Raw genomic sequence first — 21,799 nt, forward strand, 5'->3', positions numbered from 1 at the left:
GGGAGAGGTAATGGGTCGCTTTTGAGGGAGGTAATTTTAACCACAGGAGTGGAGTTGCAAGGTGATGTGTTGATATATGATATATTCTGTTTATTTACATTAATACGGATGTTTTTGTGTGTTGTTTTCTGTTTCCATCGAGGACCACTTTGGAAACAAGTACATTTGGTAACGCTTTTAAGTGCTATCCTCTGGGATTTTTTTTATGTCATGATACTTGTGAAAGTTGTTATGCAGCAAAACTCCTGAAATTCCAAATAAATTTCAGATGAAATTAAAAAAAAACCCAAGTCACACAGTGAGGACATGGCAACAATGAAACTCCAGCTGTTCTCTAACTTTATTAAATGAATCTGCTGCAGTTGGACTGAGACAGGGTTGGTCCTCTTGCCGTGCTCTCCCGTGACTGAGGCTTGGAGAGGAGCCTTTCAGCCCATGCTGAGCTGATTGAAGACAAGCTTCACCTGGTTCTCCCCCTGATTGCAGCATGTGGAGGGGGGAAGTGCTAATCAGCTACTAAGATCTCCAGCTGGCATCTGGTTCTACAGGGCTGTTGTTCCCTGCACTGGCTCCATCTCCTGGTGTCTGTTGATTAAAAGTGTTGTCCAAAGTCTGTGGCCCTCAGCTTGACTTCCAAAATATACTATTTGTGGCCCAGCATACAATATTAGTTCATCAAGCAATATCACTTTGCATTTTACCCCTTCATCTCATAATAGCAGGACAATCATACAGTTTGCATGCATTAAGCAGAAACTATGCAGTCAGAACAGATGTGTTTTCATAAACAGACAGTAAACTAGCAAACAGAACAGTTACCTAACAGCAGAAATTTCCTGCTCGGAAGCAGACATGGAAACAGCAAAGGGGCGTTGGGCCGCTGAGAGGGCCGCTGCTTTCAAAGGCTTTGTAAGTTGTATATTATTTCACTGAACAATGAAATAATTTAGTTGCATTTTTCTCATTTGCATGGGATTTAAAACTTTAAAAAAAAATATTTGATGCAAGAAGCAGCTGGGCCCTACAATTTTTTCATATTATCTGATCTGGCCCCCATTTCAAAACTTTTGCAGTATACCCACCTGTCAGCCAAAAAGCCATATCTAATAGTATACCCACAACACCAACTACCACTACACCACTGCGAAGTATAAAGCAACATAAAATAAAAATAATTAGTAAAGTACATGCAAACAGTAATTAATAACATTACTTGAGTAAATGTACCCAGGTGATTTCTACCATCATCAAAACACCAAATAATGCCATTTCTAATGGACGTTTTCATCCTTGTATACTTGTAAAATGAATGCTTCTTCTTCATCTTCAGGCTGCTCTGGAAGCTCGTGGTGCATTTCATGTTGGCATTTTCTTAATTTTTAACTGTTACCCAATTGTCTTTTAATATAATGAGCATGAAATCTACACTGACCACTAGATGGCAATGCAAAATCACTCTAGTCAGTGCACATGGGAGTGAGCTGTGCTGTACAAGAGTCGAGTTCATTTAGCTTTCCAACACAGCTGTGAAGTATAACAAGGACGCTGACTTTAAATAAAGAACAATACAACAGAATTACTGTTCTCTATGGATACAATGTTGCATGCATTTTCATTTTTTTAATGACTGTCATAATAAAACCACAACTTTCTGTGAGGTTTCACCGATTTATTCTTTTGTTAATGTTTGTGCAAGGATAAGAGTTACAAAAATCTACAGACTAGACATGATAATATATCCTGTTCCTATCATACAATGTTATTTATACAAGTATCCTTTAACAGTATGTATATATTCAATCCAATGTACCTATTACACTTTAAAGATATATTGATCATCCTTATAAGAGACGACAAACACCACCAACAGTAAACAAGTTCATCTAAACACCCACGCAGTCCGAACGGACCGTGTGCAATCTAGATATTATGTAAGCTTCAATGATACTGATGTGCTATATCATGTTTCTAGTACAACTTCATCAAAATGAAAACACAGAACTTACAAATGCAGCACAGTTCCCTGTAGTGTTTTAAGTGCATTAGTCACTTGAATTGTAGGAGAACGTTTTACTTCTTTACTGAGGTAACACAGCTAATCTTTTTATATAGAGAGATGACTACATTATAAGAACATTTTGCTGATTTTCATCCTTGTTTCCTTGTATTAGTGATAGGGGTGGCATGTCTATAATGTCCACAATAACTGTAAATGCTTTCTGTGTGACTGTAACCCTACAGCCTGGTGTATTTCTGATATCCACTGACCTGTTTTGAGATTAATGATTGAAGGAAAAATAATAATTTTGTTTATTAAGATGTTAATTTTGCAACATCTTGCCAGTACTGACATGCAGCAAACACTATGAGTTTATCAAATATCAGAGTCACAATATGGATTTGTAACAGTCCTGGTTCACTGCTGACGAAATGCAACAAAAAGTGTCTCAGATTGTTGCTGAGTATGCTGCTCCACTGCTACCAGTAAACCTGGCCCAACCCCGGTTTTTCACCAGTGATGCTGCCACTGCTGTTTAGATGAGCGACTACTAACCAGTTAAAACCCATTACAAGTTCTACTGAGACTATTTCTCTGAGACTTCTTAATCTTGTTCTTGTGGAAAAAATTATTGGAGCGATTCAAGTAAAAAATTGGACGACATTTCATTTAAAGCAAGTTTACAAAGATTTAGTTTTTGTATAATTGTAGCATTTTTGCTTTTTTTTCCAGATAAATCTGTAAAAGAAAAATTATCTGAACCTAGTAAATAATGCTGCCATCTATGAGATGCTTTCAGTCTTTTGTAATCAATATCCACAGGTTACTCTGGTGTCAGTCATTTAAATGCAGCAAGCACCTGCCACCTATTATTTATTTATTCTTTTTACACAAATATGTTTTTTCAAATAGTGACTTTGATATAGATGTAATTTCCTTGGAGTCAGGATCTAGTGGCCATTAGAGGAACTGCAACTTAATGCTTCCCTACCCTAGTTTTACCATTCAGCCATGGGTTGTGTCTGAAATCACCCCCTTGCCTACATCTCCTCATAAAACAGACTCTCAATAGTTTACTCGATTGTGAACACTGAATTGGGGTTTCAAACGCTTTTTAACAGGCATCATTTTTTTTAATCACTAGCAGGTGTGGTGTATGGATGTATTATTTGATCAGGATACCATACGCCTAGATGCACCTGTAGAGAACACCAGGAATGATTTCTAAAACAGTACCTCTGGTTCCCTTATCTTAACGTCAGTGATTTTTGATTAGAAGCATTAAATACGGTCTGTGGTTAACACTAGCTTCAGATACTTCAAAGGTTTTGCTGTATGACATAAAATACATCAGTAATTACCTCACTCGCAAACTTTGAAGTTTGTATTTATCTTTAAAAAGACAGTTGCTAACAAGTGGCTAAATGAGACTGCCAAAATGCACCAAACACGGATTTACAGCCTTGTCATGGTGGCGACGTGATGGTAGGGTAGTTTGTTTTAGCCTAGCATTAGATTTTTTTTACTTGTGACGACTGTGTTTAGGCTTAAAAAATCCCAAAAGTGGTGTCCATTTGCGAATATTATCTTGCTGAACAAAACATGTAAGTATCATAAACACGTGTTTACCACAGAGCTTATTTTCTGCAATGATCCAAAATCCAGTGGAAAAATCCCATAGGCTTTTTGACGAGGGAACCTGGGCGCCATTAGCTTCCAGGTCCACCTACACAAAAAGGTGAGCCTATTCTATTCAGTCCAATCAGAATTGCTCAACTGGCACAGACAGCATAAAAGTTTCTAGGTTCTGGTTTACTTCCACGGTATGTAGCCCACTGAATGAGTGCTATACTATTTCTCCAACTGCGGCCGCCCACAATTTCCAGCTCAGTCCAGACTCCACATTGAGATTTCATCGCACATTTTTAAAATTGCTTTCTCGGCTCAAAGAAAGTTTTACAAACATAAAACATCCCTGGATTGAAAATGTATAAAAGAAGAGTCCAAATTGACCTTGTTTGCAGTTTGAGGTGTCCCATCAACAGTTTTACAGACTTCTCTTTTATAATGGTATTCTATTTTTAGATGTAAGGCTAAGCTGGGTTCCTTAGGGCTTGGTAAAGCATCACACAACTGTTACTGACGTATTGAATTGTAGGACTGTTGGCAGAAACATCAATCCCGCAGGAACAGCACCGGGCTTTGAAGCCAATTTGACAAAGAGGCCAAACAATGGAATTATATCATGTGATACCCTACGGCCCATAAATACTTTTTCTCATCGACTTGCACTGTGAAAGAGATGTCTGTAAATCAGTCAATTGGAGCATCAAAACCCCAATGAAAAGACTCATTTGACTATCCAGATCTAATAGATTTAGTAGACTTTTGAAAGTCTAGAGGTGCACAATTAAATCATTTTATCCCCATTCAAGTTAGCGGAGGGCTAAACTGGAGGTAGCTGCTCTAATGCAAACGCTCTATTGTTCTGGGTAACTTTTTAGCTGGGTTGTCAAACTTTTTTTTTCAGTTTTATGTGCCACTGAGCAATTTTTATAGGAATGAACGGGGCCCTACGTCTGAAGCTGTATCCACTTTTCTTTACACATTACACTTTACATGCCTACTTCTTTCTTTCATTCCATTTGATTTTTTTATGGCAATGCACCCAGTAGATGCAAATTTCGCATAATTCAGACGCAGATAAATTTGTGGACAGTTAACGTTGTGCACTATATAGTAAACACAGAGTGATTTCAGACAGAACCACTATGTCTTTTTGTTGCTGAAAACCTTATGCTCGCTGGTGTATGGCGGGACAGGCTCTCTAAGGAAAATGGCACCCAAGGAGTTATAGTTTGAATAGACTACATCAACCAGCACAGACTGGATGTCTCCATAACTAGTGGTGAAACATTCCCATAAGGGTTCCCTCATAATGGAACATTAAACCAGATACAATGTCCGAGCTCACAGCATGTTTGTAAGCTAACAACATGAAATCTTTCATCGTCAAATTTAAGTAAACAGAAACATTTTCCAGTGCATCCCTTTTTTATCCAGCATGGCTGTTCAGCACGGCAGCATTCTATAAAATTATTCTCATAGATTTAAATCCTATTTTTGTGTAATATTGTAATACAGTACATCGACTTGTCCATCAACAAGTTAATGTGTCAGAAACCAGCAGTAGCCGTCCTACTCTATAGAAGATTAGTGGTAAATATTCATCGTACAGACCAGGTGTCAATGTTTGTTTTGCTGTCAAAAAGAGGTGCAGGGGCGTGATGGTAATCACAATCACTTGGTATCCACAGTGTTCTTCAGCCGCTTGACTTGTGACTGACAGGAGCTACATATTACCTTGTTTGTCTGAGGATGAGGAGGAGGTGGACGGTGATGGGGAGGGAGGTTTGGGAAAGACCCTGTCAGTGGGAGTGATGCCTGGACTACCCAGACCAGAGGAGCTAGAGCTGCTGGAGCGATGTGGTCCCTGACCCTGTCCAATCACAGGAGCCGGTCGGACAGGTCTGACAGGTGGGGGCCTTAGAGGTGCGCTTGGTCTACGTGCTGATATAGCAGGTTTAAAAGTGGTCATGGTCTCGGAGGAGGAGCTGCTGCTGCTACGTCGCTGGGCTGCGTCTGGATCCCTGATCACCATGGTGTGCAGAGGGCTGCCAGGCGGATCCTGGGCTCCGCCGGGGTGTTTGAGGGGCTCCAATGTGTCCAAAACAACATCAGGCGCGTGTTTGGCTACATTCTGTCGCTCCAGCTCACGCAATTCATGGAGAGCGGTGTTCATTGTTTTCTCTATGTCCTGACAAACATGAGCAGAAGGACAGAATATGATGACATTTAGAAGTGAATATGAAAAATCAGAAAAGATGCGACAAAAACAAAGTTCCACTGAAGATGATGGCATGTCCCCCTCACCTTTAAAGCTTCAGTTTGATTTAAACATTTCTAAATAGTGTTTTCTTACTGTCCAGCCCTCACAATCCTGATGTGTGTGAGTGTGTGACTGTGAACAAGAAGCAAACTGTATGATTTTAACTACACTAGATGATTTTAAGAAAGGTCGGTGTATGATTAAACTACTGTATTAATTTGTCTATGTCTCTTGAAATTTTAACACTCACCTCAGCGAGTGCTTCAGCCTCAAGGGTTTTGTGATCTCCTAAACTTGCGTGCCGGGTGGTGCTGGGTGAAGATCGTTGAGAGTGGCTGTCTACAAAGGCCTTTCTGTCCGGGTGGTTGATACAGCCTGCACTGCCAAATGTGGTGAGACGCCGTTTCTCTGGACTGTCTGTTGGGCCCCTGCTAACTGCCATTTTGTGTGGGCTGCAGGGACGAGGCATAACTCTAGGAGGCTGGTCTGCTGCTCTTGTGGGACTGTGACTATCAGCGCCGTTCCTGTGGCGTGGACCTGTGGCTCCATCTGATCGCACCCTCACTCTAAGAAAAATCACAGTTTGGTACTTCCTTAGTTTGAATGTCTATACTCTCATGCATGGAAATTTAAAATGCACAACTTGAGTGCTTTAGTGCAAAAAAAACTCTAACTACCCATATTTACATGAAGTATTCACTATCTGTACTGTGTGTGCCCACAGAGTTTTAACTAACCGTCCAAATGCTGCTCCAAAACGGCGCTCAGGTGTGTGTTCGCAAGGAGACTGGCGGTCATTTCTGGACGAGGCTCGTTCATCTTGGTGTGGCCCACTGCTGGCCGCACTATCACTCCTCTGAATGCTATCTGAGAATGCATCATCCCTGATGCGGACAGACAGAACAGATTGATCTCGATTAATGGCTTATGGCCTCTGGAAATGTTTATATTGGCTTTTACTTTAGGAGATTGAGCTTTGCACAAGTTTAATGTTTTGTACAGCACTTGAGAATGCTTAAAAATTACATTCTTGCCACAAGAACACAAAGCAAGCCTCATTACTTTTAAAGACAGAATAAATCACTTATGGGTCCCTGGAAGCCAGTGTTGGCAGTACCTACATCACTCTTCCTCTTAATTTAGCTTTAATTTTGTTACCTGCCCTGTAATGTGGGAGAGGTTATCAGGCAAGGGGCCAGAGCAGAAATTAAAGGTTCCATTTGAGGAGCGACCTCAGTGCCTGTCCTCCTTACAGCACTACAGATAATTACTGATTGGGGGGCATTCATTTTCTTTTCAATGGTTGTGTCAGGAATACAAGAAAAGCATGCAGGAAAAACAGGAGCATTTTATGTAAAGTGATCTTTACAAAGGCACACGTTTTAAGGGCAAAACATAACACAGCTCGCGAGGACGGTATGAATAGAAGCATGAATTTTGGGAAAATAGAGCAACATAAATAATGACCAAGCCCAAAGTAGTTGTTGTCCTACAGCAGAACCAAGGTACTAACTTCCATACTGGATCACTTTTCTGATGCAGTTTTATACAAAAACAATATCTGTTTAATTAAAAAAAAAATCTTGTATCTTACTCACATGTCTTGTACCACAATGTACTGATGAGGAATCAGCCCGTCCACACCGTTATGCCGGCCCTCCCACCAGTCCTCAGAGGCTCGCAGGTAGAGCAACAGAGACGCTCCCTTCTTAAAGGAGAGCTCTCGTGGACTTCGGCCCACATAGTCAAACTTGGCGATTGCCTCGATCTGCTCCAATTCTGCAAAACAAAGTGAAACGCAAAGTTATGTGATGGAATCAATTTTTGAGATTTCTGATTATTTCAGCTCTTACAGGTAAAGCTGCTGCGTTTATAGTGGACTGATTGATTCACCTTCATCACTAGTGTTGGGTCCGGTACCGTTGTCTACCTCGTCTAGAGCTCCAGGCTCGCTGTGGGGGCTTTCACTGAAAGAGGAAATATAATTAAACTATATTTAATATTCATGTAAAATAAGGTTTATGTAAAGGACAGCTCAAACAAAATGTGTGACTCAGTATGATTTGGATGTTTTTCAGTTGTTGACATATTTTTGTTCAAGTTTCATCCAAATTTTTCTCAAATCTTCAAACACAAAAATTGAATACAGAAACAAAATCAGCTGTCAAATAAAATCAAAAATTCACAACTAGATTTTGCATCCAAAAAAATAAATGCGCAGTAGCACACAGCTTTGTGAACCTGGAATTAATATGCTTCTTGGATGGCTCAATCACAAGTGCAAAAGTGCTAAATAAAAGTGTAAATGACGCATTGATGCATTGTGATCCGATCATTTCAAAAACTTGCAGAGGTGGACTGTGACACAATTGACTATATATCTTTTGCAGTGTAACTGCTAATGCATCCTGATGTATCCCAGACAAAGGCTATGTCATCAGTGCAGGATGTGGTGATGTTTTGGTGCTCTATAAATTGCCCATTTTACAACATGGACGCGGTGTTGAAGGACAGTTCATCACTTTGCCCAATGGAAGGAGCTGTGTTAAATTCTGCTGACAGTCATGTCTCCAGCTGTACCGACACAACTGCCAACATGACTAGCAAGCATGCCAGCAAAAGTGTGGGCATAGTATCTGTGGATGGAGCCATTTAAACTTCTAGAATAAGTGATGTAAGCAGTAAAAAAATCTGAACATGAGTGGTCAGCTGGAGGCATGCAGTAGGTCTACTTGTCTACTTGTGTTGCATCACTGAAATGCATTTTCATACAAGGTATAAACAGGTTACCAGAAACTAAAAGGTAAAAATGTGGTTCAATTCAATTTTATTTGCATAGCCCAAAATTACAATTTGCCTCAGAGGGCTTTACAATATATGACATCCCTCTTTCCTTGGAACCTCACAGCAGATAAGGAAATATTCCCTTCCAAAAAAATAATAAAAATTGGAAGAAACCTCAGAAAGAGCACTGAGGAGGGATTCTGTTTACAGAACAGACCAAGGTAATAAAATTACAGTAAAGATAATCCATGTGACAAAATGACTATGGTAATAAAATGGTTAGTAGTCTACTGAAACATAAAATTTATAAAAACAATAAAATTAATTTATCAAAAACAGTACCACTGTGTTCTAGAAGAAAAAAAAAAACATCCAATCTGTCTTGGGTTTCTGTCTGGCCACAAAATCATGTCTATTGATGTTCTTTTTTACTAATCATTAGAAGAAGTATCAGCTGGTATAATCTGTCCCCAGCTCAGTGTTTCTCTCAGACTAACAGCACTTTCAACATCATTAGAAGATATTTCTGTATTTAGGATTGTGCCAAATGTAAATAATTATGCATATTGCATAAGTTAGTACAAAAGCAGAAAATGTAAAAAAAAAAAAAAAGGGTGATTAAATGTTAAAAAATGGCTGCATACAAATAGCAGCTTTTATTCAAAGAGCTTGACAATATGCAATCATACACACACTCACACTCTTGATCAACATGTTCAACACCTGGTCTTTCACTTACCAGTACTCTTCCCCACCGGTCATGCATTTTTCATACACAGGTCCGTCCAACTCACGCTGGGTCGGGAAGATGACCTCATGGTGGATGATTATGGTCTTAATGATCTCATTAACATGCGCCTGGCAGGCCACAGGATCCTGGTCATCTGGTATTGGCATCAGTGTGGGGCCAAAACAAATAGCCAGGTTGTAGGGGTCCATCATGTTCTCATCACTGTACTGAGAAAGACTGGAAAGACACACGCAATTAGGCTCACGTTATGAGCATCAGACAAGCCAACGTCGTTGTGGCAGGACTTACTGGTTTAGAAATGCAAACAGGTATCTCATGACGATGATCACGGGCCGCTGGAGAGTCACAATTATCTGCTGAAGGTGATGAGCTCTTTCTGCTCCTGAGTCGAGCTCTGAAAGAAGAAGACAAACAATGATAAAATAAAGCTACACTTCATATAAAGCTTAAATTTTTCAGATGTTTTCTGGGAATGTGACTCACTGGTTGTGGATATGAGGTCAAGAAAACGCTCTTTAGGGAACAGTGGGTTTTCAAGCCCCCTGAAGTAGAGCTTAAGAACACCTGCCACAGAGTTGATGTCATGATCAGCCTGATCATCCACCAGCGGATCTTCTCCTATAGACACAACATACATTTAGTCCACTCATCAATCATTCATTACTACCCATGTAACGCAGCACTGTTGCTGTTTTTTATGTGTTTTTCAAGTTGAGAGGTTAATATAAACATTGAGAGTGCAGTTACGCTCATCACTCTAAGATGCTGATTTTATGTATTATGCATTTTAAATGCTTTACATGTCCATTACAGGGCTACATGTGACACATGGGCTCTTTATTTCCACTTTAGTGGCCTGCGGAAGAGACTATGGCTTTTGAGGTGAACAAAACGCAATTTAAAATCAATCAAGAGAAGATGGCCAAGCGCACTGGGACTAACCTCTTTCAAATGCATTTTTAATATCGTTGACTTCGACCTGAGAGCCTGGAACTCGAAATATACCTTGCTGCTGAAGACCTGTGGACAGAGAGACATGTTAGTGTAAAATGTACAATTGTTCTTTCATTTACAATATAAGAATAGTAACCAGGCCTCACAGTGTACAGCACTTAGAGCCTGAAGGTTATAGCACTTAAAGCAACACGGACAAATTAACAAAAAGGAAAAAATTAACCACAAATGGTAGTTTTAGCTACAATTTGAGGATACTCTGTATGTATGTGACAAAAATGGTGCAAAATGGTGGGAGACTGGATATGAAAGAGCTGTCTGCAGCAGCAAATAATTAATGAAAGAAGGTGCCATGAGATTAAAGCTGCACCAGCAAGAAGATTTCTAGAAAAGTGGTAATTGAAGTCTTGGTAAACATTTTTGTGAGTATGTTGTTGTTTTTGGTCCATTATTGGGAAATGCAGTTTGTGTTTTTAGTCATTACAAGAATGTAATGATAACCACTTGTCTGTCTTCAGTATAATATTCACAAACACAATTTATTCTGCTGCAAAGGGACAATAACACTGAGAAAAACAATTTGACAGATTTTGTCAATTAATTCAAAGAATAGAGTGAAAACATGTTGTTATTTAGGCTCTTTTCAACCAAATAGTTCCAGGAACTATGCAGCCACAGAATCTAAAATAGGAAAAAAGTTGTTGCACTTTCCTGCTTGTATTTCTACCACATCTGAATAATGTGATGGTAATGATTAAACAAATGAGTCTGTAAGAGATTAAAAATGATGGCGGCTTTGGAAACATTTTATACATCAAGACTAAAGAACACAGAGTGTTGTGTCCACCCTTTGTCCTAATATTAGGCATTTTAAGACCATGGTAACTTTTTCATAGTGCAAAGAATCACGCAATTTATTGTGGCCCAAAATAAGTAGAAACTATCGTAGTTCTTAGATCACTGTTTTGAGAGACTTATTTAATTCCCACTTCTGAGTAGGTGCTCTCCCAACACAAGAGGAACCTCTGTGACATAAATGTATGGTAACTGGCCAAACACCAGCAACCCCCATTTTTTAAAAAACCTGTAAGCCATGAAAACAACACAAAATTCAAAACGCAAACAGCTTCTAGGAGAAAACATATGCAAAATGACAGTGTAGGATAGGATGAAACTGCAAACGCAGAGAAAAAAAAAACCTCAGAGGCATGTATTATAGTTCTTGGGGGACCTCCCAATAAGGCATTTCCTCCAACATAAAACCGTTTTTACCAAAACTAATTTTAAACCATTCAAAGAATTACATAAAAAAAAAAAACTTGATTCAGAACCAGAAAAGTTGGTTCACAGCTGGAACCAAGAAATGGCAAGTTTTTCTTGACAAAAAAATCTGTGCATGTGGTAATAGTTGGTCCATGCTCGTTTGTTTGTTTTTGTTTGGGGGGGGGGGGGGGGGGGGCTGTAATGGCAGAACAAATCTTTGCAGGTACTCAGTGTGATCTGCAATTTCGCTTCCACTGTTTACTTCTGTTGTGAATTTCACAACCCCTCCGTTGATGACACATCTTTGATTCCAACGGTTTGTCTCTAAACTGGTGGAGACGTGGGCTGATTTGCTTCACTGCACCAAGGTTCCAAGAATCCTCAACAGAACCGGTTCAAGAGCCAGTTATTCATTCTCCAAAATTATTTATTTAGTCCGTGCTACACTGAATAGTTCCTGTGGTGAAAAAAGGCTATTTGTAGACCAAACACTTATTTTCAGTCTTCAACATTCCTACTGAAATGTGTCAGATAGTGGACTTTATCTTATACATACTTAACAATTCCCTGACATAAATTATGAGAAAGTTTTTTTTGTCATTTTGTGTAAAGACAACATATGAACACAACAGGAACTTACCATACAGATTGATGTATCGAACACAGCTCTCAACCACCACCGGTATAGGCTGCCCCGAGTCCTACAAGACAGATTAATATGATACATTGGAAGCACTCACACAGGAAATAAAAGAAAACAAATAGTCATGCCAGCAGGTTGTTATCATCAGAAGCTTATAGAAGCAGCCCCATAAATGAATTAACTACACAAGTTTGAGAGAAAAATGTTCTTTTTTCTTTCTTTTTTTTTAAATGATTGATTTTAAACATATAGAACAAAAATAAGCATTACCAAATCATGTTAGTGTTTGCACCACCATATATTACTACCACTACAGTATTTTCACAGGAATGCCAACAGGACAGAGGCACAGAGATGTTGGTTAGTTTACTGAACACAGTGCGATTTTCCCGCCCTGCTGTAAGACAGAGTACCTGACTCCTGGCACGGACATTCCGTCTTCCCCTGGGCAGAGAGCAGTAAGGCACGTAGACAGAGGAAGAGAGGCAACAACAACCACAACAGGTTAGTGAGAGAGACAGACCGTACAGAGAGAGAAAAAGAGGAGGCCTGGCCTGAGAGAATAGCCAAAGCATCAGTGCCTTGTGGGGTGTGAGACATGGCTCAGCGGGGGGAGTGTGTGGGAGGGAGGGTGCTACCCAAGAAGAATGGAGTGAGAACTACACACAGTAAGGCATTTTTCTTGAGCTGCGACTACTTTTCATTATCCATCAATCTGCCCATTAGTTTCTCAATTAATTGGTTGAATAATTTGTTCTGTAAGGTGTCAGAATACAATGATTAATGTCCGTCATAATCTCCTAAATTCAAATGCGTCATCATTAAATAATTTTTTTTCCCAACCAACATTATAAAAGCTTAAGATATGCAGTCTTTACAAAGTTAGAGCCTGAAACAAGAGATTTGGAATTTATACTGGAAAAATATATTGGATTATTGATGATTAGGGATGTCCCTATCAAATTTTGTGTACCCTTGATCCCGATCCGAGTCACTGGAAATTGCATATCTGCCGATACTGGATCCCAATCCGATACTTGTCTTTGCCTGGATAATACAGCTGCACAGTACACACTTCAAGTACTTTGAAGTTATTAAAATCAACCCAATGTACATGCTTGACAGCTCTCCAATGCCATACAAAAAATGTCTGCATCCAAAGAGTTCCTTAAGTGTTTTTATATTATTTATGATTGAAAAAAAAGATTTTTATATGACTCGTATCACAATTGCGCTTGGTGCATTTGTTTTTTTTTTATGTAAAATAAACCTGAATATTTGACACCTGTGTGATAGTTGACATAAACATAAGATAGGGTGGGGCGCATGTTCAAAATAACTAATACAAAGCAAATTTGTTGATCTGACCCGTTACCAATCTTTCCAATCAGATTGGGACATCCCTATTTATGAATGATTAATCACTTTTTCCTGCCAATCGACTGATCGTCTTGGCTGTACTGCTCCACTGCTGTTGATGCACACTCTGTCTTTCCTGCCCCTGTCTGATTGAGCATTAGAGTGAATATGGCCATGTGTTTATTTGCATATTTGCCTGATGTGGCTGGTGCATGGCCAAGAGACAAACATGGAGCCAAATTAATTCAGTGTCTGGAGGCCAGGGATCACAGGAGAAAGGATGTTAAAAGCAAGACCCCACACCGGTGCCGTGCTCATGAAATCAAACAATCTCCAGAATGTCTTTTATTGTGTTTTCTCCTCACCCTGTCTTTCCTAAATTGCGAGACAGTGGACACAAGGCAATGAGCAAGAGGAAAGTCAGTGCATGAGTGAGCCAACATTTGGGTAAAAGAGTGGTCAAAGGCAAAAGAACCCCCAAGGACCGCTAGCGAGACAGCTGAGCTCATGGAGAGACAAAGAGCACAGATGGGCCAATACCTGAATGAAGGCCTCCATATTGCCGTTAAACAGCTTACGGTTAAAAATGGAGCGAGGTCTAGACTTCCTCAATCTCTGGGGTTTGGGGGGAAGAGTGGGGGGCCTGGGGAGATGGTGGGGGGTGTACGATTGGTACAGGGTAAATAAGAAAAATAAAGACATTGGTCAAGGCAGTTTAACACATTAAAATACAGACTCTTTTATGTCCTTGTTGACATGTTTTTACCACAGTAAATTGCACCTCCAAAAACACAAAATTTAAATAAGATGAGAAGATCAATACTGCTCCATATCTGTATGGTAAATACTAAGCTACAGTCACAAATTGGTTTGCAAAGCTTAGCACAAAGACTGGCAACAAGGGGAAACAGCCAAGGACTGCCCATTTTTTCAATAGCTCAAAATTTTGAAACCCAGTTAGCCAAAAAATATTCCATTGGACCAAAAGCCTGTTTCTCAGACAGCCCGGTGACTCAAACGCTGCTGAGAGACATGGCAAGGGTACAGTAAAGACACCCAGGATTGGTGGCTCAAACACCACTTGGGAACTGAAACCAACTTCACGGAGTGTGCATTTTCAGAGAAAAGGGACTTCTGAGAAATCGTGCTGTCTAAAAAATGAGCTTATGGTCCAAGTGGACATATTTCAAACTTTTATTTGGTATTTCAGGTTTGCCCCTGCTTCCAAAATGTATGCTAAGTTAAGCTAACAGTCTGCATTACCTTGCGTAAAATCACGAGAGTGGTATTTAATCTTCTAATTGAACTCTGGGCAAGAAAGCGAATAAGAATGTTTCCCAAACTCTTCCTTTAAATCGACCCTGAGACGGAGTTGCTGTGGCAAACTTTATCAAAGTCAGTGATAATGAATCACACACAAAATTCAATAAAGATTTGATTGAATTTAATGGAATGTGCTATACTTCAAAATAGGTAAAAGCCAAACACTTGTATTCAATTAGTCATGAGCGCGGCTTGTCAATATTTGCTCATTTTCTTCTCACTGAATTGTCTATAAATAGAGCAGCAGCGGGACGTTATCCATCTCACTGGCATTTCATTTCTTTGTCTCAACATATTTTTATAGATTAGAACTAGGAAGAACGACTCTGAGCGCCGCCTTCTCTAATTAGGATCAAACCTTTTGTTCAACAAATAAGCGAGAAGTTGAGACTACACTCATATTCCCACACTGTGATCTCATTCCTGCCACATCCAGGGGACACAGGAAGGATTTTACACACCATCGCCTACTTTATTCACCCTCTTGTCACTGGACATCTTACCTTGTTGTTCCATATTCAGCCCTCTCCCCTAAAAGGAAAATCAGCAGAGAAAGAGCCCAAATTAGTATACGCTAGTTTTACAATCACAGAAGTTAGCTGTACGGTTGAGTGCTGGCCGACTATACAACGCTGGCAGATGGAGACGGAAAGGGGTGTTATGAGAAAACGGGCATCTATTCAGGCAGCCTCAATGGGGTGAGCGCCATGGCTGCATTTGACTCACCGCCAGGCAGCAGTCATTCAGCGGTTGCCCTAGAAACGGCACAAGAGCCCCAGAAGGGGATAGCTCGTCTACTCGCTCTGCAAAGTGAAAATGTATCCAGGGGCAACAAGAGTGGGAGGTTTGTGGGAGCTGATTTGTACAGTGTGATGATTTCATGATAGCTGCGACACATTCGCACGCACACACACACACACACACAACTCACTGTACGCAAAGTAATTAAGGCCTCACTTTGATCAGTCAATCAGAAATGTTTGTTCAAGGATCACGTCATGTGTAAAGCAGCTTCCAGCACAATCCTACTTGATGTCAAACACACAGACTTCCAACCCTGAAGCAGATGTTTGCATAAGACTGAAGCAGAAACACAATGACAGGGGACATACACATTTTTATCCTGTCTTTTGGCTTAGGTAATGCATATTAAATATGAGGAATACCTTTTAAATATACCACTACTAGTCCAATGTGTTTTTTCCTGTCTTCTCTACCCTGTTTTCCTCTTTCAGCTCCAAAAACTGTTAGTTTAACAAAAGTCTGTATTCAGCTTCAATTTGTCAAATTTCACCATCTTCTATTAAGAAGTGGTAAATTTACAACTCACAGCAAGTTAATCTGAAACAGTCTCTGGCTATTGTTAATTTTTTTAATTTTATTTATTTTTTTTTTTGCACATTTGTGATCAATCGGTTTTCTTCATGAATTCAACGTAACACAGGATGATTAACAGATATGCAAATGATCATTTGGGGGATAAAGTAATCCTCCATGTTGTCAAGGAAACAAATTCAGATAGATAATTCTGTATTCTCATTCCAAAAATATGGAGGAAACCAACTATCCAGGGTTCCTACAGCTTAAGGCGATTTAGATTTAATTATTTCTTATTAAGACCCTTTTAATGTCACTCAGAATTAAGTTTAAGACCTTTTTTTAAAAAAAAAACCAAAATTCAACAAGGACTATTGTATTTTTCCCAAATATTTATTGTAACAAAAACATGACTTTATTTTCCAGTAAAAAAGTCAGATTATCTATGTCAAATATTGGAAAATAACTCTTTTTAGGGTGAGTCACATGGAAGACAATGAACATATTATATTACCATAAAGTTATCTATTTAGTTACCTACAGATGTGGGAAATATCTGGGATTTTTGGCCTGTTTCCTGGATGATTTTTGTGTTTCTCAGAGAGCGATTCCACTGCTTGGATTCTCATCATGACAAGTTTAAGGAAAGTAATTTATTAAATTATTAAAAAATAATAATAAAATTACAGTGCAATGTCAGAAATAGAGCATGTCTGAGCATTTTTAGGACTTTGAAGGATTCATTTAAGTCAATTTTACACCAATTAATTATTATTATGAGTATTTATTATCAATGATCTCAATGCTTTTTAGGACTTTTTATGGATCTGTGGAAACCCTACTATCGCCACAACTTATCACACTCATAGCAGCACATTAAGTCTCACCTTCTCCTAGTGTTTGCTTCAGAAGATCGTGCTTTGCCTGCAGTTTGATAATGAGATTGCTGCCATTCAAGTACTCCTTGTATTTCTGCAGATGAAATAGACATAAATACAAAAGTCACAAGGTTATTTCTAGCTATAATGTACAGTATGTGCTTCATTCTGCTGTCATTTGTCTGAGAACTCACAGTAAAGTAGAAGCCCTCCGTCTCTTGCTGATTGGCTCGTCTCTTAACGATGTTTGCCTTGCTCATGTAGGAGTCGGAGGAAGCTGATTTGACTGACTCTGTGGACTGGCTGTGCTGGAAGGCCTCAGAAACATCAAAGTCCTCCACTGTGAGCATGTCCTGAAGGGTCTGCATGGTGGCGTCAAGAGTCTTTCTCACCTGACGTACATAGCAAACAAACATGTGATTTTAATTCTCACAATATCCACAATTGCAACATTTTTGTTTTATATAATTATGTGAAATCCATATGAACTTAATTGGGCAAGTTATACACACAAAAACAACAAGGTATATTGTTATTATAACTGATGCACATCCATCCAATACATCTTCCCAGTCTCACAAACAAGCTGCGTGGTGTTAACAAGCCAGTGCAGTCTAAGATTATACCGCTGCAGGCCATTTTCACAGCAGTTTGACTGACACACCATAAACAACAGAGCAATTAGCTACCTAGCATGTGGCATCGTGACATGAAAGATTAACTATGTTCCTTCCATGTGAGGCAGACAGGAAGGCAGTGTGCATTTCTATATTCATAACAGACAGGCACTGTCACACATACACATCCTGGTGACCTTTAAACAGGTCTGTGTGAGTCACAGTGGCCATGGTGACTACAGGCCGGGGAGCATGCTGCAGTGGCCCCGCTGTGGAGGCAGAGGACTGGATGAGAGATGACCCCACAGGTCAGTGTGTGATTAAAGATGAACATAAATGCAGGGTGACAGTGCTGAAGACTCTTACATGTTCGTGAGGGAGAGGTGACAGTGTTGGCTGCCAATCCCACTTTAAAATGTAGCAAATCCAAAGAAGGCACTGAAACGCTTCAGGTGCTTCATCCCTTTTTAAATCCTGCTCAACTGTTTGGTGAAGTGCATTTGGAGTTATTATATCTTAATGAAAAATATTTTGAATTCAACTCAACCTGATTGAGCTATCTCTACCATTTGGTTTAGATATGCATATGTTTAGATATGCTATTTTTTTTTTTAAATCCTCTAAATGTCTCTTAGTCTTTAAATAGTCTGCCTTCAGGAAGTTAATCACAACAAAAATCACACCAGACAAAAAGCAAAAGCAGTAAAAAAAAAAAAAAAGAAAAAAGCTCTGTGTGGTGGGATTTTCATATGTAGGGATTTCTTTTCGACATATTATAGTTTCAGATGTCTTAAAAACAGATATATGTATCTTTAACAGAAAAATAAAATTATAATAAGGGTCAAATCTTTGTTTTTTAAACATGGTCCTTCAAACGGTTGATTTTGCCTTCTATGGTAAAGGTATTGAAGTTCAGCTAATGAAATGAAAAATAAAAATCTTCTGATCATTTCCTGTTATTAAATGATACATTGAATGCTATCCACAATACATGAAAAAAATGTAAATATTATTTTATAACTATCTAAATCATGTCTTACCAAACTGTTAAATTGGCCTTTTATGGTTAAAGTAATGATGCTGAAATAATACTTTTTTTTTTTTTTTTTTATTGAAATAAAAGAAAGGTGTTTACTGTTGTTATATCAAATATTTTAATATTATATACTTATTAGTTCATTTTATATTTGGTGAAAAAAAAAAAAAACATCAGTATGATTTTTCTTCACCATTTCACCAGATACCAGATTTTCAAAGTATATCATAATAAATATGCGTGGAAATAATATTAGCACTGGTAATACTATAATTTCATGGGCACAGATTGATATTTGTTGGCAAAGTTACATATTACAAGCATTATAACAGTGAATGATTTGTAATTTAGAGTTTTTCTTTTTGTTTTACCAGTGCCCCAATATGTCAGTTGAGGTGCAGACACTGCACGGTAAGAAACTGCTGGCTGATCACACCAAAGGCACATTTCTGCATGCCAGTCAGCAAGCGATTATAGTCTTCTGTGCTCCTCTGTCTTTGTCTGGTTGTCTGTGTGTGTGTGTGTCTGTATGTGTGTGTGTCTTCTCATCTCTCTCGCTCTGTTAAGACACAACAGACAAATATGGAGAAGCAAAGGATGCATATTTATCATAATCACATCATTTATATTACATCAATTACATCCTTTATAATGTTCATAATAGATTATTAGTGTGTTTTCTTGCCAGATTTCCTTGCAGTGTGTGAAAAAAACTGACCAGACGACGAAACTGTCGCTCCAGATCGTGAGCCAGCCGCGGACCTCGAGGCCACAATGCGTCCTGCATTAACAGCCCAACTGGTTAACATGGGTGCCAAAAAGAAGCAGGCAGCGCTCCACAGAGAATAAGCACGCTTCGCAGTACGCTCACGTCCAGTGTGAACCCAGCATATGAGTTGTTAATCTTAAAATACAGAAATTATCTTCATTTAGAGAGTCCCGTTAGAGAAGCAGCATTTAAAATGATTTTGTGGTTTGAGTTTATTCTCTTTTCAGCCTGAGGGATGAATGAAGAAGATTTATACCACTCTAATGCCTGTACTGTAAATATATAGCTAGAGCTAGCTTCCTTATCTTGGCATAAATACCAGAAATGGGGGGAACAGCTAACCTGGTAAAAAAAAAAAAAAAAAAAATCTTCCTGCACTTGGAGTGTCAGTGTCAAGCTCTTTCTATAAAATTGTTTGACTCATCCATAAAAACTCTCAAATACCCCAGAGCCTGTTAACATTGTGTTATAAACCACATGCAGATATGAATCTTTAAGACATCTTCCTGTTCTGCAACATGTGGTCACACATGATTAATCATTTGGATGATAAGGCATTCATTTCCTGTTCCTGTTTCCTCAGTATTTTTGCAATAACCTGGTGGTACGTAATGGCCTTTTTAGTCTTTTTATGTTTTTTACTGACATTTCAGTTTTTTTCCTTTAACCACTGATGTAACTTTTGCATTAGAATTTATTTGTGCTTTAGTAGATGGATCCAGGGCGCATGGTGGTTATATTTGTATTCTATTTTGGTTTTTTTTCATACTTATCACCATGGAACATTCACAGGCATGCACATAGTTATACATACTATATACACACAGAGACACACACTGTTGTGTTGTCATTTTCAGCAGAAGTGGGCCACAAAGACCACCTCTCGTCATATCAAGAGTTATTATATTTTAATTAGACTTGGGCAGTATGTAATATTTTATACCTTCACACCTTCCTGCAGTTTCACCTAGATATATGGTATATGATAATAGAAGTGTGAGCTGACAACACCTTGCCCACAGAAAAATAATATTCTGACACATTTCTTTTCTTTTTTTTTAACAAAGACATACAACTGTGTACCTTTTGAATTTAGCTTTCTCTCAGTCATGGAAGACTGATGAGGCCTAATTGCCCTGTTAACTCATCATTCAAGCTCAACAGAAAAAAAATAAAACTCAACCAAACTGTCTTGGTTACTCTTGCAAGTTATCTAGTTAGAAAGCCCACTGTTCCAAAATCACCAGCTCCAGTTAGGTTAATATAAATCCTTAATTCACCAAGTTATGTAACTTGGTGAATTAAGGATGTTTAATTGTAATACCTTAAAACCGCCCAAGCCTAACTTTAATGAAATAAGACTTTAACCTTTGGGGTAAAAACAACAAAGGTGTTATTTCACACAGTAAAAGTCACATATTTACTGTGTGTGGCTATTGTTCAGGCTATCATCTACTAACTAACTGGGTCACAAGATGACATGCGTCAAGATCTAAGTGGCTTACCACCTCGACTTCACAATTTCCTTAAGGAAACCCTGCTTTTAAAGTACACTTGTACACATGACTCAGTATATTTAGTCATATTGTCCTCCTCTGAGTCAGCAGGAAAAAAACATTACTGTGTATACCACGCTTGCAGTGAGGGAGCTTCAATTTGAAATAAAAAAGCTGACACTGGCAACCTTCAGCCCTCTGAGACTTGTGTGCACTCTCACCTCTTCATTCTCTATCTTCAGCGTGGCGAGGCGAGACTGCAGCTGGTGGTAACGCATCAAGAGCTCTGTCTGGACAGGCTGCTGTGCGCTCACCTGACACACCTGGGATTAAGAAAGAAAGGGAAGTTTACCAGGAGGATTTAACACAAAGAACAGCAAATATGATGATGTGCACTTTGTACCAAGAACTAAGACCTATAAACAAACCGTTGTTACAGCCGTGTGACTCACCTCATCCCCCATGTGTGGCTGATAGTCGAAGCGTGCTGGAGGACAGAAGATCTGACTGTGCGTGTCCATAAACTTCAGCTTGTCTCCTCTGATGTCCATGGCATCTACTGCTCCCTCCAGCAAGTCTAGACCCTCGTGGCGAGAAGTCTCCAAACTATACTCTGCAGACAGGTAGGTTCTCAAGGTGCGTGCCAGGCTTGCATGGAAACCCAAGTCACAACACTGGGGATAAGAAGTAAAACATACAGTAATTAAAAAAACAATAAAAG

General features: G+C 39.1%; 1 protein-coding gene across 2 annotated transcripts in view; it reads right to left on the reverse strand.

Moving 5' to 3' along the window:
* Positions 1–3,625: 3,625 nt before the first annotated feature.
* The window catches only part of LOC121958435 (SLIT-ROBO Rho GTPase-activating protein 3-like), a 42,249-nt gene continuing 24,075 nt past the window's right edge, over positions 3,626–21,799 (reverse strand). The window contains exons 7-22 of one of the 2 annotated variants that reach the window (XM_042507356.1): positions 21,531–21,752; positions 21,300–21,401; positions 17,355–17,552; positions 17,170–17,254; positions 15,469–15,496; positions 12,697–12,727; positions 12,281–12,341; positions 10,366–10,443; positions 9,907–10,041; positions 9,712–9,817; positions 9,412–9,639; positions 7,782–7,855; positions 7,487–7,667; positions 6,626–6,772; positions 6,139–6,454; positions 3,626–5,816 (exon numbers count right to left, since the gene is read on the reverse strand). In XM_042507356.1, the coding sequence (XP_042363290.1) occupies positions 5,352–5,816; positions 6,139–6,454; positions 6,626–6,772; positions 7,487–7,667; positions 7,782–7,855; positions 9,412–9,639; positions 9,712–9,817; positions 9,907–10,041; positions 10,366–10,443; positions 12,281–12,341; positions 12,697–12,727; positions 15,469–15,496; positions 17,170–17,254; positions 17,355–17,552; positions 21,300–21,401; positions 21,531–21,752 (2,457 nt within the window). In that variant the 3' untranslated portion in view covers positions 3,626–5,351. Of the gene's footprint in view, positions 5,817–6,138; positions 6,455–6,625; positions 6,773–7,486; positions 7,668–7,781; positions 7,856–9,411; positions 9,640–9,711; positions 9,818–9,906; positions 10,042–10,365; positions 10,444–12,280; positions 12,342–12,696; positions 12,728–14,182; positions 14,286–15,468; positions 15,497–17,169; positions 17,255–17,354; positions 17,553–21,299; positions 21,402–21,530; positions 21,753–21,799 lie in introns of both variants that reach the window. The other variant, XM_042507347.1, reaches the window with a different exon arrangement.

This window comes from Plectropomus leopardus, chromosome 2 (genome assembly GCF_008729295.1).
Source record: "Plectropomus leopardus isolate mb chromosome 2, YSFRI_Pleo_2.0, whole genome shotgun sequence".
Classification (NCBI taxonomy): Eukaryota; Metazoa; Chordata; class Actinopteri; order Perciformes; family Serranidae; genus Plectropomus; species Plectropomus leopardus.